The sequence below is a fragment of the Rhinoderma darwinii genome, chromosome 2, assembly GCF_050947455.1.
Source record: "Rhinoderma darwinii isolate aRhiDar2 chromosome 2, aRhiDar2.hap1, whole genome shotgun sequence".
NCBI classification, from domain to species: domain Eukaryota; kingdom Metazoa; phylum Chordata; class Amphibia; order Anura; family Rhinodermatidae; genus Rhinoderma; species Rhinoderma darwinii.
This window is the reverse complement of record NC_134688.1, coordinates 243,353,859-243,380,143: the sequence shown is the minus strand read 5'-3', so window position 1 is coordinate 243,380,143 and position 26,285 is coordinate 243,353,859. Positions and strand designations below refer to the sequence as shown.

The window sequence follows — 26,285 nt, the reverse complement described above, 5'->3', positions numbered from 1 at the left end:
TCTCAAATCACCAAGACCCTTTATATGTATACTGAAAGGAAGGTTATGCAGAATAGAGGTATTACTTGATCAAAGTGTATAAATAACAGCTATATACCTGTATATTCACATTAATACAATGTAATGTAGAGAATCTGTAAAAAAAAAAAAAAGGGGGGGGAAAGCGGGAGAGGAAATGGGGTTTGGATACCAGGATTTCACCTGACCAGATACCATGAAATGCTATCCAGGCTAAAATATAAATGGCTTAAATCAATTGAAGTGTCGAACCAGTGAGAGATTGCTCAACATACCAAGTGGTTGGGCCAAGTATCTGAGTTTCACATGCTCTGGGAGAAGAAATATGAATCTCCCCCGAATTTAAAATGGTTTTTTTTCCCCTTTTTTTTCTTGGATAACGATGCCTCTATCCAGTTCATGCGGAAGTAGAACGAATACTTTTCAAGGAAAAGTCCGGTAGTGGGTGGAGATGATGATATACAACAGCGTAATATTGTTTTACATGCTGCCCTTGAAATAAACAGCAATAATTTTCGCTCATGTCCGAACCTACTTTTTTAACGTTTTTGGGATAATATCAAATAAACTCCAGGAAACTGCATAAGGGCAATTCACCGATATGTTTGGAGAAACAAAAGACTTTATCTGTTACCAGAAGTTTTAAATCTGAGGGCATTTCCACATACAATGAAGATGAACTCTGTGTCGGGCAGCGCATTTTGGGCAGGAGTGATCTGTAGTATTATTAACCAAAAATCCCCTGTGTGAAGAGATGTAAGCTCTGTGTGTTCATTTGTATGGCATTTCCCAGTATATGGCGGAGGGCAAATATTTAGCTTTATTCTGCAATGCAGACAGGATATCAACTACTGTGACTGCTCGACCTCACAAGTATAGCTGTTATCCTGAGCCTCTACCAATCAATACACCCATGCTATACTGTGCCACCGGACTGTACACTATTCTTATTGACGTTCCCTTGAGCCTGAGATTTGGTGGTAGATGTGTTGGCAGCTTCCATTGTGTGTTTTGTCCATTGTGCCGCCACTTGGTCCCAAAGATTGGGTGTTGGTAACGGGAGCATCCTCTGCAGGGGTTTGGGGCATCTCAGTGAGTGTCTGCATTACACATAGGCGGGCCATGTGGTAGAAGATGTGGTAGAAGATGCCCTTCTGTGACCTGTGGCAGCATCAGCATACATCCATGGACAAGGGTGTCCTCAAGATTTCTGGCATATCTGTACCACAGTGGGACTCTGCGGTGGGATATAGGACTTTTCTCTGTAAAGGTCTGATCAGCCTTCTATAAAGTCTGACTGATTGTTATCCACTTCCAATGCTCCACTGTGTAGATTACAGTCTGTATACCTCCCATATACAGATGCTGGTGTCAATCTACCGTACCAGGGTGGGGAAAGGCAGGTTAGCCGATGCAGCAATCATAGCCCAAACTATGCACCAGGGGAACAGTGTATTCTGGAGATTTTATAGTAATTTGTAAATAAATGTATGACCCCACAGACCTGCATTTACAGTGCATTCAGAGCCCTGGCTGATCGAACATCTCTGGAGAGACCTGGAAATAGCTGTGCGTCAATGTTCCCCATCCAACCTGACAAAGCCCGAGAGGATGTACACAGAAGAATGGGAGCGAATCCTCAAATACATTTGTGCCAAGCTTGTAGCTTCATACCCAAGAAGACATGAGGCGGTAATCCTCAAGAAGGTGCCACAACTAAGTACAAAGTAAAGTATTACTTAGTAAAGAATATTTATGTAAAAGTGGTATTTGAGTTTATTCTTTTTAACACATTTGCTGAAATTTCTGCAAACCTGACTTTGCTTTGTCATCATGGGGCATTGTGTGTAGATTGAGGAGTAAAAAAAAAAAGATTATCCATTTTAGAATAAGGCTGTAATGTAAGAAGATATGGAAAAATTGAAGGGGTCTGAATTAGGGCTGTCACGATAACAGAATTTGGACTTCGATACCGATACTTTGTGTATTATTGCGATTTTCGATACCAAAACGATACTTTGCCAACAGTAATAAAATAAAATAAGTTCTTCCATTTTCTGATGTGAGGCACGTGGTGTGATGAATTTTGAATGGGCCAGACATTAATAGTAATTAACCCCATCATCTTTCTCAGTCATAATGGACAACATTGGGTTAATGTGTAAGGTACATGATGTGGTTAATTACTATTAATGTGAGGCACATGGAGGTTAAATTCATCACACCTCGTGCCTTGCATTAACAAGTGAAAGAAAGACGTTTTTATTTTATTTTTTTATAGTGTACACATCATAAATGCCACAAAAAACTATTTGTTGTGTAGGTTATAACAGCCGCACCAATACCGAATATGTTTATATTTTATGTATTCAGTCTTATTTTAATGTTTATTATAAAAAATGTGTATTTTTTTTATTTAACATTACTTTATGTTTTTATTTTTAAACTTTAATGTACTGGAATATTTCTATATACCAGTACATTAGTCTGTGTGCTGATAGTACACAGGCAGTTGTTAGGACATATCTAAGTGTGCTCTAACAACAGGAACTATAGTAAGAGAGCCCTGGGGTCTTTCAATGGACCCTGGGCTGTCTGCTTATATATGGTATGTCCCTCAATCACGTCACAGGGAAGCGTCACAGGGACTCCCTGTAACACGATCCAAGGGGCATCCCCCTTCTCATTTTCCCCCTCAATGCTGCGGTCAGCTTTGATCGCAGCATTCAGGGGAATAGCGGTACTGCGGCTGGGTAATACAGTCAGTGCCACGCTCCTGACACCAAGTGTGCGAGCGGTCAGCATTAGGTGATGCGGCCGGCGCTGCACTAATGAGCGCAGGCACTGAACACAGAACATGGGGGTGTTTTGCAGTGCGCCTGCCATGTTCTGTCTTCAGTGCCGCCGCTCATTAGTGCACCGCTGGTTGCATCACATCATGCTGACTGTGCGGACTTGTCAGGACTCAGGAGCGGGGCAATGGCTGTATTAGGGCATGGCCCCACGTGGCGTATTTCTTCCGCAACTGTCCGCATCAATGCCGCACAGAATCTGCGTTGCAGATTCTGTTGCGATCTGCCCAAAATGTGCAGTAAATTGATGCGGACTGGCCGCTGCGTATTGAGGGTAAAGTACTTCCCTTCTCTCTATCAGTGCAGGATAGAGAGAAGGGACAGCACTTTCCCTAGTGAAAGTAAAAGAATTTCATACTTACCGGCCGTTGTCTTGGTGACGCGTCCCTCTTTCGGCATCCAGCCTGACCTCCCTGGATGACGCTGCAGTCCATGTGACCGCTGCAGCCTGTGATTGGCTGCAGCCGTCAGTTAGACTGAAACGTCATCCTGGGAAGCCGGACTGGAGAAAGAAGCAGGGAGTTCTCGGTAAGTAGGAACTTCTATTTTTTTTACAGGTTGATGTATATTGTGATCGGTAGTCACTGTCCAGGGTGCTGAAACAGTTACTGCCGATCGCTTAACTCTTTCAGCACCCTGGACAGTGACTATTTACTGATGTCGCCTAGCAACGCTCCCATAATTACGGGTGCACACACGTAGTCACCCGTAATTACTGGAGCCCCATTGACTTCCTCAGTCTGGCTGTAGACCTAGAAATACATAGGTCCAGCCAGAATGAAGAAATGTCATGTTAAAAAACCAATACGCTCTGCAGCACACATAACATGTACATGACATCTGCGGACTTCATTGCAGAATTTAGAATCTCCATTGAAGTCAATGGAGAACTTCCGCAATGAGTCCGCAACATCCATTGCATGCTGCGGACACCAAATTCCGCACCGCAGCCTATGCTCCGCAGCGGAATTTTCTGCATCGTCTAAACGAACCCTACTAAAAAGCAGTGGAAGGCAATGGAGAAACGGGTCCGCTGCGGATTAACGCTGCGGAGCGTCCGCAGCGGAATTCCAGAGCAATTCCGCCACGTGGGGCTTTGCCCTTACACAGCTGCAGCTCCGCTCTCATACATTCATGTGTTACAATACTAAGCTGTGCGGCCGCACAGCTTAGTATCGAAATACATGGAATAATGGTATTGAACCGTTTGAGGGTGCTCGGTGTGAAGGATGATTTATTTGCTTATATTCTCTGTATGAAATGACATTGTGAATTATCAAGCAGGATGCCGAATTACTAAGATATGTATTATGTGAAAGTGATGATAATGTGTAATTGATTTAGTTTCGTGCAGCAGCCATCTTGTCTGGAGTTCCCATCTTGGTTCTTTTGTAGTGAATAGGAAAGTCATTGTTCCTTTAATACAAGTAATGTTGATTTCGTATGTTTTATCTTTGACCTTGGTTCCCATGCGAAGATGGACAGGGAGTGAGATGGGAGGATGGCAAGTATGCGTGAAGAAAGGTCTCCCCCATCTCCACGAGGACATTCAGTCCAAAAGAGAGATAAGAAACCTGTAAACATAATGTGTGAAGAATTATAATGATGTATTTTATTGTATGCTTTTTACTGAATAACAAATATTGTTACATTGTCTCTGATTGGTTTACCTCAAGCCTACACCCCTTCTGAATTTCAGTTTAACAGTTTGAGTCTGGTAATAAATCCTTCAGAGGAGCATTTTGAACATATAAGCGTGTCTGTGTGTTTTCTTCTCCTCTCTCGATATATATCGGTGAAATATCCTAATTAGGATACTGAATAATGGAGTCTGGCCTTGAGAGTCTGTTGGGACTCGTATAAATTTCAGTCTAATATATTTTGAGCGATGGATTTCCACGACATCGGCATCTAAACAGTATGGAAGTCTCAATGCAAGAAGAGGCTGGACGCAGCTGCAGGCTTAAGGGAAGCCGACATGACCGTCCTGGTAGGGAAAGGGTTAATGTTATGAGGTGAGGGAAAGTTGAAGGAGCTGAAGGAGGGACGGGGAGGAGTTAGGGGGGACGGGGGGGCCGTTACTGCGCTTCCCGCTGTTTCTCGGCATTGAGCCGGAAGCAGCGGGAGGAGTAACACACACTAAGCAAAGCTCCCACCCTCCCACCCTTGTTTTGTTACTCCTTAGGTCTTATGTACGTCCGTCTATGAGCGTTGTGTGTTATTTTGTGTGCTTATTTAACATGTTTTTCTTTTTTCCGGAGTAGGTTCTGTTGTCATGGCAGCTGGCGGGGGGAGTCCTTGAGGCCAGTCAGTACAAAATGGTGGGGGGGTCGCATCGGGGGTATGCGTCCCCCAAAAAAGGTACATGGTTGAAGACTTCATCGGGTGTTATCCCTTTGAAGTGGTCTTCTGGTAGAAGGTATGTCACTTGAAGGCTTCATCGGGTGTTATCCCTTTGAAGTGGACTTCTAGTGGTCGGTATATCACTTGAGGGCTTCATCGGGTGTTATCCCCTTGAAGTGGACTTCTAGTGGTTGGAGCCATCTGCAGAGGTGAACGGTGCTTCCGAGCTGGTTTACGGCTGGAGGTAATTGGTGGTTTGCAGATGGCTAATTCGGTGTGTTCTTGAAAGGAACATCTGAAGGGGCTTCAAGGACTTCCTCTGCTCGGGTTAATGTTAACGTTTAATTGTTATTTATGATTCTGACCCATGTTGGGTCATGTGAATTATTAGGAGGAATTCTCTGGTGGATTCCTAACTAGTTATCCGAATGTTTCGGATTTAAATTGTTTTTATAAAACTGTGAAATTAATAAACGGCTGCTGTGGCCATTTCACATCCAACCTCGGTGTCATGTGTCGTTACTAAATGGGGGTGGGGGATAGTATGGTCTAAGGTTAACACACGACTCTACCTAGGCAGGTCATGGTGCATCCCTAGTCTGAATACGTTCTCAGTATTTTGTTTTACATTCTGCCTCTTAATTGGCTGTGTTCACATGAACCGGTATCGGTGCAGTTCTCCTCTGCATTTTTTCTCATTTGTAGCACAGCTCCCATACTAAGAAGACGAGGAATGACACACATGACATTCACACGCCTGCAACCAGGCACTTAGACACATAGAATAATTTCACCTTATAAAGAGTATATGGAAGTCAACATTCCGGCAAGGCTTAGTATTTTATTGATTCATACATTTTACATTCTGCAATGTTTCGGCTTCAGAGGAAAACTTTCTTAACCAGTCTTTTACCTTGCAGCTATCACCCGCCTGAGAAGGCTTTCTCATTGTGCAGCTTTATTTCTCTGCATTTTTTTTTATCACATGCTTGTATATAATAAGTTACGGCTGGTGGGGGACCGTGAACAGGAGTTGATAATCCAATCAAAACTCCACCTTGCTCTGTCACAATAATGAATGCATCTACTGAGGGCATGTGGCTAAGCGGATGTCCCAGCGTCTCCTTAGCGATTCTGCGCATACACCCAGGCTCAAGCGAAATAGTATCATGACAGCACGTATCCAAGTAGTAACATGACAGCATGTATCCAAGTAGTAACATGACAGCACGTATCCAAGTAGTAACATGACAGCATGTATCCAAGTAGTAACATGACAGCACGTATCTAAGTAGTAACATGACAGCATGTATCCAAGTGGTAACATGACAGCATGTATCCAAGTAGTAACATGACAGCATGTATCCAAGTAGTAACATGACAGCACGTATCCAAGTAGTAACATGACAGCATGTATCCAAGTAGTAACATGACAGCACGTATCTAAGTAGTAACATGACAGCACGTATCCAAGTAGTAACATGACAGCATGTATCCAAGTAGTAACATGACAGCACGTATCTAAGTAGTAACATGACAGCATGTATCCAAGTAGTAACATGACAGCACGTATCCAAGTAGTAACATGACAGCACGTATCCAAGTAGTAACATGACAGCATGTATCCAAGTAGTAACATCACAGCATGTATCCAAGTAGTAACATGACAGCATGTATCCAAGTAGTAACATGACAGCACGTATCCAAGTAGTAACATGACAGCATGTATCCAAGTAGTAACATGACAGCACGTATCTAAGTAGTAACATGACAGCACGTATCCAAGTAGTAACATGACAGCATGCATCCAAGTAGTAACATGACAGCACGTATCCAAGTAGTAACATGACAGCATGTATCCAAGTATTAACATGACAGCATGTATCCAAGTAGTAACATGACAGCATGTATCCAAATAGTAACATGACAGCACGTATCTAAGTAGTAACATGACAGCATGTATCCAAGTAGTAACATGACAGCATGTATCCAAGTAGTAACATGACAGCATGTATCCAAATAGTAACACGACAGCATGTATCCAAGTAGTAACATGACAGCATGTATCCAAGTAGTAACATGACAGCATGTACCCAAGTAGTAACATGACAGCATGTATACAAGTGGTAACATGACAGCATGTATCCAAGTAGTAACATGACAGCATGTATCCAAATAGTAACACGACAGCATGTATCCAAGCAGTAACATGACAGCATGTATACAAGTGGTAACATGACAGCATGTATAAAAGCAGGGCCGCCATCAGGAATTTCTGGGCCCCATACAGCCAAGATGTCTGGGGCCCCCCTCCATTACCGGGGGTGGGCAACAGAAATTGTGGCACTCACGTTTGTACGTTATACGCATTAACTGATTTTGGTGCTGATGTCAATTACGGGAGGCGAAGGCGTTTTTTTCCCGCGAGAGAAAGAAGCGACATGCTCTTTCTTCAGGCATTTCCGTCTCTGACCTCCCATTGACATCAATGGAAGGCAGAGAAAGCCTGAAGGAATTTCAAGGCAGATGTTTCTGCCTGCAAAAAGCTGTGTGAACAAGGCCTAAGTCCCATTGTCATTCACAGTTGCTCATCCTCGGCTTTTCCATGTAATATAAGTCGCATGCTACTTATTGGTGTGGCGGATTTCTTTTCATGGTGCGGACAAAAATACACGTGGAAAATTTTTCACAGCATGTGAACTGGGTTGCGGAAACCTCACATGCATGGGATGCAGAATCATCGACATGTCATCGGAATCCGTATCAAATCCAACATGTGTGAACGGGGCCTTACTGGGAGTTAAGAAAAATCTCTGTTAGGCCAAATGCACACGATACTTATTACATGCAAATTTATCATGGGTATTTTCGTGCAGCAAATCTGCAGCGTAATACAGGACCAGCAAAGTAAATGAGATCAAGAAATCTCATCTACAGGTCGCATTTTCTGCACAAAAACTGACCTGCGGTGCGTATTTGAAAATATGCTACATGTCACTTTATCTTGCGTTTCCGCTTGCGAATTGTTTCTGACTAGTTTAAAAAATAATAAAAAAATCTGCAGCATAAAACCTGCACCTATTTCCGCATCAAAAAGCAAAAACCGCACCTAAAAACGTATAAAAAAAAACACACTATTAGGTGCAGATTTTACCCGCGGAATTACCTGCGGTTTTGATACGGATTTTGTGCACCAAATTCCTCAATGTGTGCGTTACAGAATTTGCTGGGGATTTACAGCAAATTAACCCTTTACATTGTAAAGGATGAAATACGTTACAATTCTGCAACATTAGGGTATGTTCACACAGCTTATTTTCTGCCGTTTTTCTGGCCGTAAACGTCTGAAATATCAGAACAGAACGCCTCCAAACATCTGCCCATTGATTTCAATGAGAAAAAAACGGCGTTGTGTTGCGATGGGCCGTTCTTTTTACAACGGCCGCGTAAAAAAAACGGCCGCGAAAAAGAAGTGCAGGTAATTTCTGGAGCCGTTTTTCATTGACTCTATAGAAAAACAGCTCCAAAAACGGCCGCAAAAAACACAGCGAAAAAAACGAGTTTGCTTTAAAAACTTCTGAAAATCAGGAGCTGTTTTCGCTTGAATATCTCCGTATTTTCAGACTGCTTTTGCTAATTGTGTGAACATACCCTAATAGGCATGCAGCTTATTTAACCCCTTCCCTTCTCAGCCATTTTTGGGATTTTAACTTTTGTTTTTTCCTCTCCACCCTCCAAAAGCTATCATTTTTTTACTTGAGGGCTTGTTTTTTGCGGTACAAGTTGTCGTTTTTCATGGCACCATTTATTGTACCGCATAATGTACTGGGAAGCTGAAATTATTTGTGGGGTGAAATGCTGCACGTGGATGAGGTTTTGACAAACCCCATTCACATGAGTTAGGGCTTATTCAGACTAACGTGTTAATCGTCCGTGTGAAGGACGTTTTTTTTAATGGCCGTCACACGGCTGCATGTATTTCTATGGGGTTATTCACATGGTCGTTGTTCTAACAGACCGTGTGAAGGGCCTGTAAAAAAATAGGACATGTCCTATTTTTGTGCGTTTTCACGGATCCCTCAATAGACTCAAGTCTGTGAAAACGGGTCCCGCACGGCTGCAAATCGGCCGTTCTTCACGTCTGATTTCACACACGTTGGTCTGAATATCGCCTTAGGACTTATTCACACGAACGTGTCCGTTTTGCACGCGCAAAAAACGCTGCGTTTTGCGCAAGCAAAAGTTCGGTGTGGCATCAGCATATGGTGCGTGGCTGCGTTGTTTTCGCGCAGCCGGCATCATTATGACACTCTGTTTTGATGTTGTGACACAGTAAAGAAGGAGGGGCTTTTATGTTTCTCTTCTTTACCAGCTGTAGCGCGAATCACGCGTGTCACCCTGAAGTGCTTCCGTGTGCCGTGCGCGATTTGCACGCACCCAATGACTTCAATGGGTGCGTGCTGCGCGAAACACGGGCAAAGTATAGGACATGTCGTGAGTTTTACACAGCGCACACACGCTGCGTGAAATTCACTGACAGTCTGAACGGCCCCATTCACTGACATAAGTCCGTGCGACGCCCGTGAAAATCACGCTAGTAGCACGGACGTATAACGTTCGTGTGAATAAGGCCTTATATTGTAATTTGTAGTGAATTTTCAGTGCGCAATCCGCACCAAAAATAGGAGGCAAGCAAGTGGCCTTATTCAGACGTCCATGTTCGGTTTGTGAAATACGGAGTGTGTATCGACCATATTTCCCGGACCGACCACAGTTCAGGGAGCCGGGTTTCTAGCATCACAGTTATCTATGATCATAGTCCCAGCCTTCCCGTGGGAATACTGTCCCCGGTCCCGTACGGAAAGCATCATTACAATATGGGGCAGTCCGGCTCCATGAATTGTGGTCAGCCTGGGAAATACGGCCGATACACGCTCCGTATGTCACGGACCGAATGCGGCTGTCTGAATAAGGCCTTAGTCTAGTTACACAGTGCGGTGAAAACCCATTTTTTTGCCACAATTTTTGCAAAATCGCGGCAAAAACGTGATTTGACCGCACTGTGAGAATATAGCCTAACAGCACTTTTCATGTCTTGTATCCTTTTTTTTATGCAATTTTTGTAATTGCGGCACAAATCACGCGGTTTTGCCGCGATTTTTATATAATCGCTGCAAAAACTGCTGCATTTTTGCCGCGATTACGAAAATCGCGGCAAAAAAACCGCTAGGAAAACCAAAAAATACTAAAAAACATTTTAATCAACTTTATACATACTACAAACGGGGTCAGGGGGATGGGAAGCAGGATGGATAGGGGAAAATACTCACCAGCCTGCAGGTCCAGTCAGCTGAGTAGAGGAGCTGGGGGGCGGGATCTCCACACGGAGCTTCAGCACATGCTGCATCTTCCCCTTCCAGTGAAGCTACAACAGGTATGCAGGGGGTGCCGTGAGCGTTGCTAGGGGGGTGCCGGGCGTTGCTAGGGGGTGCCAGGCGTTGCTAGGGGGGTGCCGCGGGCGTTGCTAGGGGGGTGCCGTTAGTAAGGGTGGGGTGCGAGCGTTGCGAGTGGGGGCCCGTGAGCATTGTGAGGGGGGGCTACGGCAGCCCGACGGGCCCCTTTTCTTCATCCATGTGGCCGGGCCCCTGACGGGAGTACCAGTAATACTCCCCTGATGGCGGCCCTGTATAAAAGTAGTAACATGACAGCATGTATCCAAGTAGTAACATGACAGCATGTATCCAAGTAGTAACATGACAGACTGTATCCAAGTAGTAACATGACAGCATGTATCCAAGTAGTAACATGACAGCACGTATCCAAGTAGTAACATGACAGACTGTATCGAAGTAGTAACATGACAGCATGTATCCAAGTAGTAACATGACAGCATGTATCCAAGTAGTAACACGACAGCATGTATCCAAGTAGTAACATGACAGCATGTATCCAAGTAGTAACATGACAGCATGTATCCAAGTAGTAACACGACAGCATGTATCCAAGTAGTAACATGACAGCACGTATCCAAGTAGTAACATGACAGCATGTATCCAAGTAGTAACACGACAGCATGTATCGAAGTAGTAACATGACATCATGTATCCAAGTAGTAACATGACAGCATGTATCCAAGTGGTAACATGACAGCACTAGAGATGAGCGAACCGGGACAACCGAACCCGGTTTCGGTCCGAACTTCCGGAAAAGTTCGGTTCGCAGCGAATCCGAACTTCACCGGGTTCGGCCGAACCCGTTTTGACCGAACCCGGTCAAAAACATTATACAAATCGGCAGCCACTTATCTCTATCAATCACTGATAGAGAAAAGAGGCTGCTGATTAAAAATAAAATAAGAAGCATTTCATACGTACCCGGTCGTTGTCTTGGTGACGAGTCCCTCTTCTTCCTCCAGTCCGACCTTTTCTGACGCGGCAGCCTGTGATTGGCTGCAGAGGCCTCTGCAGCCTGTGATTGGCTGCAGAGGCCGCGGCAGCCTGTGATTGGCTGCAGCGCTCACATGGGCTGCATCGTCATCAAGGAATGTCGGGCCGGATGTCGAGACTGACGCGTCACCAAGGCAACGGCCAGGAGACCGGACTGGAGGAAGCAGGGAGTTCCCGGTAAGTATGAACGTCTTTTTTTTTACAGGTACTGTGATCGGTAGTCACTGTCCAGGGTACTGAAACAGTTACTGCCGATCAGTTAACTCTTTCAGTACCCTGGACAGTGACTATTTAGGGTATGTGCACACACACTAATTACGTCCGTAATTGACGGACGTATTTCGGCCGCAAGTACCGGACCGAACACAGTGCAGGGAGCCGGGCTCCTAGCATCATAGTTATGTACGATGCTAGGAGTCCCTGCCTCTCTGCAGGACAACTGTCCCGTACTGTAATCATGTTTTCAGTACGGGACAGTAGTTCCACGGAGAGGCAGGGACTCCTAGCATCGTACATAAATATGATGCTAGGAGCCCGGCTCCCTGCACTGTGTTCGGTCCGGTACTTGCGGCCGAAATACGTCCGTCAATTACGGACGTAATTAGTGTGTGTGCACATACCCTTACTGACGTCGCCTAGCAACGCTGCCATAATGACGGGTGCACACATGTAGCCACCCGTCATTACGGGGCCTCATGCACACGACCATAAAAACACCCGTTATCACGGGTTGTAATTACGACCCGAAATAGCGGGCCCATAGACTTCTGTTAGCGACGGGTACCTTCCCGTTTTCTCACGGGAAGGTGCCCGTGCCGTTAAAAAAATAGAACATGTTCTATTTTTTTATTTTACGGGCCGTGCTGCTATAATTATAATGACAGTCATAATTACGAGCATGGCCCGTAAAATAAAAAAATAGAACATGTTCTATCTTTTTAACGGCACGGGCACCTTCCCGTGAGAAAACGGGAAGGTACCCGTGGCTAACAGAAGTCTATGAGCCCGTTATTGCGGGTCGTAATTACGACCCGCAATAACGGGTGTTTTTATTGTCGTGTGCATAATGGGAGCACGGCTCGGAAAAACGAACGGCTGCCCGTGCTCATCTCCTGAAATACTCTGTGCTGCCTTAAACTCTGTGGACAGGTCAGGATCCTGTTTCTTTTAAATGCTGCTAGGGAACATGCTCGATCCACTATATAAGGCTACGCTACAGTGCAGCATTTAAAAGAAACAGGATCCTGACCTGTCCACAGAGTTTAAGGCAGCACAGAGTATTTCAGGAGATGAGCGTGCAGATTCAGTGCTGCTGTGAACTTTGCTCTTACCATTACGTAGCTCTCAGTTTGTTACCTCTCCTCCACTCCTGTCCTCAAGAACACCTACACATGATTGGCAAGTCACCACGTAATGGTAAGAGCAGAGTTCACAGCAGCACAGAGTATTTCAGGAGATGAGCGTGCGGATCTTGTGCGTGGTGGTGACTTGCCAATCATGTGAACGTGTTATAGAGGACAGGAGTGGAGGAGATGTAACAGACTGAGCTACGTAATGGTAAGAACAGAGTTCACAGCAGCACAGAGTATTTCAGGAGAGGAGCGTGCAGATTCAGTGCTGCTGTGAAGTCTGCTCTTACCATTACGTAGCTCAGTCTGTTACCTCTCCTCCACTCCTGTCCTCAATAACACCTTCACATGATTGGCAAGTCACCACCCCGCACAAGATACGCACGCTCATCTCCTGAAATACTCTGTGCTGCTGTGAACTCTGCTCTTACCATTACGTGGTGACTTGCCAATCATGTGAAGGTGTTCTGGAGGACAGGAGTGGAGGAGAGGTAACAGACTGAGAGCTACGTAATGGTAAGAGCAGAGTTCACAGCAGCACTGAATCTGCACGCTCATCTCCTGAAATACTCTGTGCTGCCTTAAACTCTATGGACAGGTCAGGATCCTGTTTCTTTTAAATGCTGCACTGTAGCGCAGCCTTATATAGTGGATCGAGCGGGTTCCCCAGCAGCATTTAAAAGAAACCGTGTTTGTGTATGTGTGTGTTTGTGTATATATGTGTGTTTGGGTATGTGACTTTGTCTGTTTTTGTTTTTATATGTGTGTTTGTGTATATGTGTGTGTGTGTATATATGGGTGTGTTTGTGTATATGTGTTTGTGTATATGTTTGTGTATATATGGGTGTATTTGTGTATATGTTTGTGTGTAGATGTTTGTGTGTGTTTTTGTATATGTGTGTGTTTGTGTGTATGTGTGTATATGGGTGTGTGTTTGTGTGTATATATGGGTGTGTTTGTGTATATGTGTTTGTGTATATGTGTGTTTGGGTATGTGTGTTTTTGTTTGTATATGTGTTTGTGTATATGTGTTCGTGTATGTGTGTGTGTGTGTTTGGATATGTGTGTTTTTGTTTGTATATGTGTGAGTTTGTGTATATGTGTGTGTGTTTGTCTGTTTATGTGTGTGTGTGTGTGTGTGTGTGTGTGTGTGTGTGTGTGTGTGTGTGTGTGTGTGTGTGTGTGTGTGTATATCTTGTTGTGTTTGTGTATATATGTGTGTGTCTGTGTATGGTTGTTTGTTTGTGTGTGCGTGCATATGTGTGTAGGTGAGTAGAAGTATTGGTATTGTTCACATTGATAACTGTTTTTTTATGTTGTTGCAGATTTTGATGTACCGATTGGACTACATCTTCGATTCGTTGGACTACTGCGTAAATCTACGTTTTTTCAAATTTTAATAAAATGGTTAACGAGAGTTTTGTTGGGGATTTCTTATTTCAATAAAAAAGAATTGTCTTTGTGTTTTTTTTTAAACTTTATTAGTGCCTAGATAATGGTAGTTGGCTGATTGACAGCGTCCATTATTAAGGCGGTACTTAGTGTTAGCCGGTGCAGAGGCTAGCACTAAACACCCATTATTACCCCGGTACCCACCACCACCAGGGGTGCCGGGAAGAGCTTGGTACGATCCAGTACCCGACCATCTGTTGTGATGGCCGGGTACTGGGGCGGCCGTAGGCTGGTATTATGAGGCTGGGAAGGGCCAAAATCAGTGGACCTTCCCACCCTTGTAATGCTAGGCTGCTGCTGCTGTGTTGTATCGGGCTGGTTCTAAAAATGGGGGGGACCCCCACGTCGTTTTTTTTTTTAAATGTAACAAATTTAGCAATAGACGGGTCCCCCACATTTTTAATAACCAGCCATATACAAGGCCGCAGCAGTCTGGCATTACATTGGTGGGAAGGGCCACTGGTTTTGTCCATTCCCAGGCTAATAACACTGTGTTGTATGTGGCTGGTTATGATAAATTGGGTGGAACCCCATGTCTTTTTTTAAAAAAAAATAAATAATTAAAAAAAATGACGTGGGGTCCCCCCCCACTTTTATAACCAGCCAGATACAACACAGCAGCAGCAGCCTAGCATTACAAGGGTGGGAAGGTCCACTGTTTTTGGCCCTTCCCAGCCTCATAATGCCAGCCTGCGGCCGCCCCAGATCCCGACCATCACAACAGATGGTCGGGTACTGGATCGTACCTGGCTCTTCCCGGCTCCCCTGGTGGTGGTGGGTACCGGGGTAATAATGGTGGTTAGTGTTAGCCTCTGCACCGGCTAACACTAAGCCTCGCCTTAGTAATGGATGTTGTCACTCAGACAGCGGCCATTACTAAAGTGGTAGTAATAAAATTTGAAAAGAAAAAGACAAAGATATAGATAAAATATTTTATTGAAATAAAGCACCCCCAACACAACCCTCATTAACCATTTTATTGTAGAAAAAAAAACGTCATCTAATTAGTCCTCGAAACCGACGTAGTCCAAACACCAAACCTGTAAAAAAAAAAATAATGAAATAAAACATGTCGTAGGCTTAGATTCAGTTTAATGTTTGATACTGACTGTTATACCATGTATAGAAGCCTGCCGTGAAGTTGACTTAGATACAGGGCGCCAGCAGACAGTATCATACATGGCCATACATACATATATACAAACATACATGCAAGCATGCACATATATACATGCAAATATACACATATATACATGCAAACTATCATACATACATACATACATGCATACACACACACATGAAAACATACATACATACAAACAAACATGCAAAGATACATACATACATATATACAAGCATGCACAAATATACATGCAAACATAAATACATGCAAACATAATTACATACATGCACATATATATAAACATACATGCAAACATACATGCAAAAATAAAAACATGCAAACATACATACATGCACATATATACATACATACATACATGACAACATACATACAACCATACATGACAACATACATACATGCAAACATACATGCAAACATACATACACACATGCAAACATATATGCATGAAATATACATACAAACATGCACATGTATACATACATGCCAACATACATGCAAACATACATGCACATATATACATACATACATGCATGACAACATACATACATGCAAATATATACATGCAAATATACATACATACACATATATACATACATGCCAACATACATGCACATATATACATACATACATACATACATACATGACAACATACATACATATATATATATATATATATATATATATATATATATACATGCAAATATACATACAAACATGCATACATACATGCAAACATACATTCATGCAAACACACATACATGCAAACATACATACATACAAATATACATACACACATGCACATATATACATACATACATGACAACATACATACATGACAACATACATGCAAAAATACATACATGTAAACATACACACATGTAAACATACACACATGCAAACATACATACATACATGCAAATATATACATGCAAATATACATACAAACATGCACATATATACATACATGCCAACATACATGCACAGATATACATACATACATACATGACAACATACATACATGCCAACATACATACATACATACATGCCAACATACATACATGCCCAAAAAAAATAATAATACGTTCATACTTACTTTCCTCCTGTCCGGCCTCCAGCGATGACGTTTCATCCATGTCGCCGCTGCAGCCTGTGATTGGCTGCAGAGGCGGTCACGTGGGATGAAGCGTCATCCTGACGTGCGTGACCGCCACTACAGCCTGTGATTGGCTGCAGCGGCGAAAGGGATGAAACGTCATCGCTGGAGGCCGGACAGGAGGAAAGTAAGTATGAACGTATAATTTTTATTTTTTTATTACATTTAAATTGTATTTTCCGCGCGCCGAGCATGTACTGTCAAGGTTGCTGAAAGAGTTAGTGCAGCCCATTAACTCTATCAGCACCCCGGACAGTAGCATGCTCGGCGCACGGAAGTGACAGGTTCGGTCCAAACTAGTTCGGTCCGAACAGAACTTTTTTGTGAAATTCGGCGAACTAGCCGAACCGAACTTTTGATAAGTTTGCTCATCTCTAGACAGCACGTATCCAAGTGGTAACATGACAGCACGTATCCAAGTGGTAACATGACAGCACGTATCCAAGTGGTAACATGACAGCATGTATCCAAGTAGTAACATGACAGCATGTATCCAAGTAGTAACATGACAGCATGTATCCAAGTAGTATCATGATAGCACGTATCCAAGTAGTAACATGACGGCATGTATCCAAGTGGTAACATGACAGCACGTATTCAAGTGGTAACATGACAGCATGTATCCAAGTAGTAACATGACAGCATGTATACAAGTAGTAACATGACAGCATGTATCCAAGTAGTAACATGACAGCATTTATCCAAGTAGTAACATGACAGCATGTATCCAAGTAGTAACATGACAGCATGTATCCAAGTAGTAACATGACAGCAAGTATCCAAGTAGTAACATGACAGCATGTATCCAAGTAGTAACATGACAGCATGTACCCAAGTAGTAAGATGACAGCATGTATCCAAGTATTAACATAACAGCATGTATCCAAGTAGTAACATGATAGCATGTATCCAAGTAGTAACATGACAGCATGTATCCAAGTAGTAACACGACAGCATGTACCCAAGTAGTAACATGACAGCATGTATCCAAGTAGTAACATGACAGCATGTATCCAAGTATTAACATGACAGCATGTATCCAAGTAGTAACACGACAGCATGTACCCAAGTAGTAACATGACAGAATGTATTTGAGGGCACCCAGGCTTAATTTTAAATATGTTAAGCTAGGTGGGTTTCGTTCCATAGGTTTTTATAATAAGGAGCCTATAGCAGTGGGGCACCCGCCCATAGGGGCGTTTTAGAACAGCTTACACACCCTCCCAGGCTAGGATTTATAAGGGCAGATAGGGAGGACATCTCCCTCTTTTGGCTGTTACCACTCAGGGATTTGTATTGAGAAAGAATCGTGTGTACACTTACCTGTTTGTGATGGACCGGCAGGAGCTAGAAGAGATTATCCGCACCAGGATGCAAGAAGAGGGGTCAGTGTAGCTGCAGTCTCTTATACAAGAGAATGTGGCTTTAGCGTCCTCTTTGCCCACCACACTCCCTGCGCGTCGCTCCTCCCGTAGCACCAGGCCGCCAGCTCGTCTCTCACACTCCGGCGACAGTACAGTTCGCTCGCTGTCGGCTAGAGGGTCCGCGCATGCGCAGACCCCACTCTCGCCGCAAGTAGCGCGGGAAGTGCAGACAGAGCCCGACGAGGATATTATTCCTCCCTCACCGGGTCTGCAGTCTCCCACCGGCATGGGACGCGTTAGGTCTCGCCCGGCGGCTGCAAGGAGCATGCCCAACCACAACCCAGCAGCAGGAGCCGGCCGGCCTGTTAAAGGTGGGACACCTGGGGGGATAGCCACGCAGCACTCCCTCCCAGGTTCTGCAGCATGGGGGTGGCATGACACTTTCACACCCCCCACCCCCCGTTGGACGATGGGGACACTGGCTCAGTTGGGGACAGTGGAGAAGATTTTTTTCCCCTGCGAGCAGGAGCTACGCTGGGAGCAACAGCCTCATCCACCACCACTTACCCCCATACAGCCTGGGCAGGTCATACGCACGGGCTTAGGCCCAGCTTATGTCCCGGCAGGAAACACTGGAGGGCCTCTTCAGTTTACTCAAGGGGACGACTAGGACCCACCGTTCTCGTTCTCGCCGCTCGTCCAGACGCCGTTCATCTCGCAGATCGACCAGACGTCGTACACGGCATAGGTGATCTTCATCAAGGTCGTCTTCTGGTTCACAAACTGGGAGCTCACGCACTGGGTCGTCACACCATGGCAGTCCGCAGGGCAGCCATGACAGACTTAGCCATAGCAACCGCTTCTCTGCTCGCTGTCACTCAGCAAGGCCGATCATTACGGAGGAGCCAGTAGCACCCACTGCACCTGTACCTCCACCGGCGCCATCATCGTCATTGGTCCCGGTATCCGCTACAGGACACGGTGAGTATGACTGCTTTCGGGCTTGGGGTTCAGGGGGAAAATCTGATGCAGAAGTCTTACATGTGTTGCGATCCCTGTTGGTGGGGGCTCCGGCGGCTCCATCCGTGCCCACTTCGCAGGTGGAGGCAAAAAAAACGCTAGTGGAAGCGTCCAAGTCCATGGTATCCCCGTCGCTGCCCGCCTTCAGGGATACTTATTTTTGTGGTATCCCCCCCTTGGGGGCGCATTTGTCGGATGACACCAGGGAAAAAATAGCAAGGAATGATTATATTGATATTTGGTCCCTGGTGTCTGTGGATTCGGCTACAATTGATAAGGAGCGTCGCTTTGAAAGGGGTGCCCCGTCCAAATCGCGGGTTGCAAGAACGTTTAATAACTGGTTGCAGGCTTTCGCGGTGCTGGGTTGCGTGTTTTCGCAGAAGCTCCCCGATAAGTCTTTTTAACTGTTCGTTTATTTGGATACTATTTTTAGCGCATATAAGTCGCATGGGGGCTCCGCTTGGTGGCGCTATGATGAGGAGTTCCGTAGACGTATGGCGCAAAAGCCAGAGGTACTTTGGGATACAAAAGCTACAGATGTTTGGTTGAGGCTCATGATGTCTCAGCGTCCCTTTCAACCAGCAGTCCCCTCCCCATCCGCGTTTGGCGGTTCCTCCGCCGGGGTCGGGGCTCAAAACAACAAGCGTACTGGGACTTGCTGGCTCTTCAATGAAGGGCAAAGCAAGTTCTATGGCTCCTGCAAATTTAAGCACGAGTGTTCAACTTGTGGGGGTTCCAATCCAGCAGTCCGTTGTAACCGGCGGACTGCCCAGGTCCCGCGTCCCAACAGTATGGGTAGGGTTGAGGACCCCAATACGCGTCCTAGAGATGCTCCCCTGGTTAGACCGTTACCCCAAGATGGGGGAGGCCGCCCTAATTAGGACTGGTTTTTCGTTCGGGTTCTTTATCCCATTTATTTACAAATCTGCACCGAATTTTTCCAGTAATTTATGGTCCGCCAGAGAATTCCCGTCGGTTGTGAGGGTATGTTCACACGGCAGCGTCCGTAATGGCTGAAATTACGGGGCTGTTTTCAGGAGAAAACAGCACCGTAATTTCAGCCGTAATAGCATGTTGAGGCGCTTTTTGCTGCATCCATTATGGATGTTAAATGGAGCTGTTTTTCCATGGAGTCCATGGAGAACGGCTCCATTTACGTCTGAAGAAGTGACAGGCACTTCTTTGACGCGGGCGTCTTTTTTACGCCCCGCCTTTTGACAGCGGGGCGTAAAAAAAAAAGACGTCTTCACAGCACATTGTAAGACCCATTCTAATGAATGGGCAGATGTTTGCCGACGCTATTGAGCCGCTATTTCGGATGTAATTCGGGGCAAAAACGCCCGAATTACATCCATACCCTTATAGACCAGGTGAACAAGGAGGTGGAGCTCGGCCGGATGGCCGGCCCTTTTTCTGAGTTACATTTCTCTAACCTCAGGGTATCCCCGTTAGCGGTGGTACCGACTAAAGAGCCGGGAAAATTTAGCTTGATCCACCACTTGTCCTACCCTAAAGGCGATTCGGTCAATGACGGCATAGATAAAGACCTGTCCGCGGTGTCGTATGTCTCGTTCGACAGGGCGGTGGAGTTAGTTTGTCAAGGGGGGCAGGGAGCCCTTATGGCCAAATCGGACATCGAATCGGCATTTCGGCTATTACCCGTTCACCCGGATTGTTTTCACCTGTTTGGTTGTGAGTTAGCTGGACGGTTTTATTATGATATGTGCCTCCCTATGGGTTGTTCAATTTCATGTTTTTATTTTGACGTTTTTAGTTCCTTTTTGGAATGGGTTTTGAAGGACTTTTCAGGGTGTACATCGGCTACGCATTACTAGGACGATTTATTTTTCGTAGGCCCGGCTGCGTCGCCGCTGTGCCAATTATTGCTGGATTCCTTTCGCAGTTTGTCAGCCCGTTTTGGTGTCCCCCTTTCCGAAGAGAAAATTGAGGGCCCTACTACAGTGTTGTCCTTCCTTGGTATAAAAATTGTCTCTTCGGAGATGGTTTTCCGATTACCGGCTGACAAAGTCATCAAATTGCGCTTGCATTTGACAGCGGCCATTTCGGCTAAGAAATTACAGCTCCGGCAGGTTCAATCCTTGTTAAGTCTGTTAGTGTTCGCCAGTAGAGTCATGCCCATGAAACATATTTTTTCGCGTCGCCTGTCATTATCTACGGCTGGCGTTCGGTTGCCCACTCATTACGGATGGGGCGGGAAAAGCCGGTTTTGGGGCTATATTGGGCCCTTCCTGGTGTTCGGCCCCATGGCCTGAAGCATAGCGCCTTCCTGGCTGATGCAAGAATTTAACTTTGCTGGAGATGTTCCCTATCATAGTTGCAATAGAATTGTGGGGTGATAAGTTAGCTAATTCATCCATGGTGTTTTGGTCAGACAATGCAAGCGTGGTCCATGCGATGAATCATTTGACTTCCACTTCAATGCCGGTAGTGGTTCTGATTAGGCATTTGGTGCTTAGATGCTTGCAGCACAACATTCAGTTTAGGGCGCAACATATTCCAGGTGTTCAAAATAATGTTGCTGACGCCCTTTCCCGTTTTAATTGGCAGGTTTTCTGTTCCCTCTGCCCATGGGCGGACTTGGAAGGGGCCAGCTGGCCGGATACGCTGTGGAGGATGCTGGATCTCAGCTGGTCCCCCTCGTAAGGTCATCCCTCGCTTCCTCTACCTGGGCTACATACGGTAAGGCGTGGAATGAGTGGTTGGATGTTGTTGGGGTCCGTCCCCTGGGTCCTGACGACACTACCCTACCTGGTTATGTATTGGTGTACCTGTCTAGGTTATATGACCGTGGGGTCTCAGGGGCTGTAGCGCAGCGTAACCTTTAGGGTCTGGCATTTTTATTTCAATTGCGCGCATGGCCAGATTTAACCAAATCTTTCTTTAGGGCGGATTTACACTAACGTGTAATACGTCTGTGCAACCCGCGTGCTTTTCACGCGCATCACACGGACCTATGCTAGTCTATGGGTCAGTGCAGACTACCAGTGATTTTTGCGCAGCGTGAATCCGCTGCGTAAAACTCACGACAGGTCCTCAATTTCAGCGTTTTTCGCCCATCACGCACTCTTTGAAGTCAATGGGTGCGTGAAAATCACGTATGCCACACGGAGGCACCTCCGTGGGAAGCACGTGATTCGCGCAACAGCAGTCAAACTATGAATGTAAACAGAAAAGCACAACGTGCTTTTCTGTTTACAAACATACAGAGAGTCATAATGATGGCAGCTGCGCGAAAAGCACGCAGCCGCACACCATATGATCATGACACACGGAGCTGTCAAGTGCCTTTTGCAGGTGTAAAAAGCCGCGTTTTTTTGTGCCTGCAAAACGCACACGCTCGTGTAAATCCGCCCGCAGGCTCTAAAGGGTTGGAAGAAGTCCGCGGTTAAAAGAGAAGCCCGACGCCCGGTTTCATTCCCAATTCTCATAAAATTGTTACAGGCCCTTGAGCATGTTTGTTCTTCCCCTTTCGAAATATCTTTATTTTTTAAGCGGCCTTTGTGTTGGCCTTTTTTGGGGCTTTACGTATCTCGGAGTTGATAGCGGCTACCTGGCTACCCGGCCTGGCGGTTTGTTGGCTGACGATATTGCACTGTCCAATTCAGGGGTTCGTTTCCGTATTCGGAAGTCGAAGACAGACTTTTTTGGCAAAGGGTGTTGGGTATCTTTGAGACCGGTTCCCGGTCCGGCCTGCCCTGTCTGGGCCGTCACACTTTATATAAATGTTCGTGCGTCAGGTACGCAATTCTTGTCACATGCCAATGGTAAACCACTCACTAGGTTTCAATTCACGTCTATATTTCGTTCAGCGTTAACTCATGCTGGCTTTCCCCACATGGAGTTCGGAACACATTCGTTCCTCATTGGAGCCGCTACCACATCCAGTGGCTTGGGCCTATCTGATGAGGAGGTACGGCGCATTGGGCGGTAGTGCTCTGACTGTTTTGCCAGTTATTTCCGCCCAGATTTAATATTGCAATAGCTTCTTATTGTTTTCGTTCTAGGTTCACGCCACGTTATATGGATACTTGAGCATTCTTCCGTTTTTTGGGCAGAACGAAGAGCGGCAATACGACCAGGAGGTCTCTCGCTGGGTCTGCTGGGAGCCGACGTTCATTGGAGGGGTTTGTGAGGCCTGAGGTGGCTGTACGTCTTGCCCGAGGTGGTGGCCATAAGCGGACAACGAGTCGGTCCTACGGTACTGGTTATCCATGTCGGGGGGAATGACCTATGTTCCGTTTGCTTGGGTGAGCTCATAGCACTGATCCAGTCCGACTTTGAGAGGTTTACTTTGTTTTTTAACGAATTGGTGCTGGTGTGGTCTGAGGTCATTCCCAGGGCGGTTTGGCAAGGGGCCCGTGATGAGGCGGCAATTAAAAGGCGCAGGAGGCTGCTTAAAACCAGGGTGTCCAGGTATGTCAGGGCTGGTGGAGGTGTGGTGATTAGACACCGGCAGTTGGAAGGTGACAATCGGTGTCTGCTGCTACAAGACGGGGTACACCTCACTGATATCGGGTTAGATATCTTTTTGTCCGTGCTCCAGAATGGTATGGAGGAGGCTCTGTTTCGGTTGACCTAGCGTGATAAAAGGGTAATATGCACACAGTCTTGAAGGCACTCAGGCTTATTGCCCGTTGTACCCAGGACTGGGTAGCAATAAAGGGGTTAATTTGGTTACGTTAAGCTAGGTGGGTTTCGTTCCATAGGTTGTTTATAATAAGGAGCCTATAGCAGTGGGGCACCCGCCCATGGGGGCGTTTTGGTGGGAGTTATAGAGCAGCTTACACACCCTCCAAGGTTAGGGTTTATAATGGCAGATAGGGAGGACAATCTTCCTCTTTTGGCTGTTACCACTCAGGGATTTGTATTGCCAAAGAATCGTGTGTACACTTACCTGTTTTTCCCACCCTCCCTCCCAATTTTTTTTCTCTTATGAAAAAAAAAAAAAAAAAAAAGAAAGAGAAATTATGTATATATTTATAAAAAGAAAAGAAAAGAAAAAAAAAGGATGTTAAAAAAAAAAAGTGGAATAACACAATGGAAAATAACGGTTTAAAAAAAAAAAAAAAGGCTAAATGATTGATTAAACTAAGAAAGGAAACCGCATACAATTTGGCTTTTGTTATGTTTATTCATGACACTTCAATGTTGGAGTCCAATATGTTGTTTGATGGTCTTTTTTGGTTGTCATTGTTTTATTTTCTCAGAGTGTTTGTGGATTTTATGTCACAGCAGGCGCTATTTGTGGAAAAGTACGACCTACAGGCGGGCCTTAGGCGGGCTGGCATACGGGTTCATTAATAATGGTTTACAGCTATATATTTTGAAAATATTAAATTAAGAAATAAATAAAGGTGTGGCCGACCGTCCATGTCAACCCACGTTTAAAAGTTCAGTGGTAGTTTGTCTTGTTATTTATAGCAAAAGGTTTTAGTCTAACCTAGCGTGATAAAAGGGTAATATGCACACAGTCCCTAGTAGTAACATGACAGCATGTATCCAAGTAGTAACACGACAGCATGTACCCAAGTAGTAACATGACAGCATGTATCCAAGTAGTAACATGACAGCATGTATCCAAGTAGTATCACGACAGCATGTACACAAGTAGTAACATGACAGCATGTATCCAAGTAGTAACACGACAGCATGTATCAAGGACAGAGATTTGTAACTTTGGCGCTGGCTCCTAGACCTGACTAAGATTGGTCCAGACATGGCAGAAGGTGGGGGGAGTAGTGCACATTTTAAAACCTCGGCCTTGAGTACCAAGTGTCCCTCCCACTGCATGTAAGGCCAAGAGACTGCTCTACAGGAGTGCGTACTCATGGACTGCTCCACTGAGACTGATCCTTGCTGATAGAGACCGGCGCTGGGAGAGTAAATTACATTTGAGAGCTCTGTTGTTGGCCGATTACATGTCACTTCCTGGCAGTTTGTAGAGACGATGGTTCCAGGAGAAGGTTTTAGTTCTTTAATAGCTACCACAAACTGAAGCTTCGCTTCCCATTGGAGTGGTGTCTATTTTTGATGGAATATTGTTCAGAGATATAAAGTGTAGTATGATCCGTGTGAACTTTCCTCTCTGGCCATCATTCCAGGTAGTCCACTCATAAGAAGATTTTCGTTTGCTTGTCTTCCTTCAGCTCTAAGGCTCACAAACATCTGACTGTAATACTTTGGGTCAGTATTGAGACGCATCATCTTTGAGCTCATGTGAGCAATGATGGACAGACATTGGTACCAAAAGGTCTCCTTTCTGCCGTCTACCAGGAAGGGACCTAGTGGGTAGGAGATCTGGTGTCCCATATAGCAATATGACACATACAAGCATGTTAACAAGGTTGCCTTTAGTTCTTTCTCACTTCTTATCTCGGAAGAGATGACATCTCGGCAAAGCATGTACAGGAACACCACAGTGCCTGATGTTAAAAATCCTTGGCCCTGCCATCCTTGAAGGAGAAGTTGTCTGTCTATGCTTGTTATCCACTCTACTACATCTATTGGGGAAAGGTGGTACAGCTGGAAGCATCTCCGGCACAGAAAGACTGCTAAACATTTTAGGATCTTCTTGGTGTATGTGTGTAGTATGATGCGCTGTGGAACATTAAATATTTGTTGCTCTTGAGTGGACACTTGATCTTTGAGGACTGGATATTCTGAGTCCATCTTGACGCTTGGTGGCTTAGTAGTTGTCAGAGTCTCCTTCAGATCAGCACTGATGACTGGAGTAATACTATACTTGCAACTGTTACTTGGTTCGTGGTGGTTTTTTCCTTTCTTTGTTTTCTGTGTGTCTTCATGGCGGCTCACTCTTACGTTGCTCTTTACATCGGGAACCAGCTTGCAGCAGCTGAAAGCTTTCCCCATGATTATTGAAGTCTAGATTCTGGATTCTATTTCTGTAGATGAAGTTACAACAGATGATTATTTCTTAGTTATGAAAAAACACATTACAATATTTAACCAAATGTAGGAAAAAAAATGGAAACTTTTATTAGAACACGTCTATGCCTATGGGCAGCTCAGCCTTAAAAGTTGTCTGCTCTCATGGGTCATGGGTATATGCAGTGTGCTGTGAATATGCACAGATGATGCCAAGGTTTGTATTCCAGAGGAGAAC

The 26,285-nt window shown here is 45.0% G+C and overlaps 1 protein-coding gene across 1 annotated transcript; it reads right to left on the bottom strand.

Moving 5' to 3' along the window:
• Nucleotides 1–24,273: 24,273 nt before the first annotated feature.
• Nucleotides 24,274–26,051, bottom strand: LOC142741032 (cyclin-dependent kinase 5 activator 1-like). The gene has a single exon (XM_075850434.1). It carries the CDS (start codon nt 26,030–26,032, stop codon nt 25,205–25,207), a length of 828 nt encoding a protein of 275 aa, XP_075706549.1. The 5' UTR covers nt 26,033–26,051; the 3' UTR covers nt 24,274–25,204.
• Nucleotides 26,052–26,285: the final 234 nt, after the last annotated feature.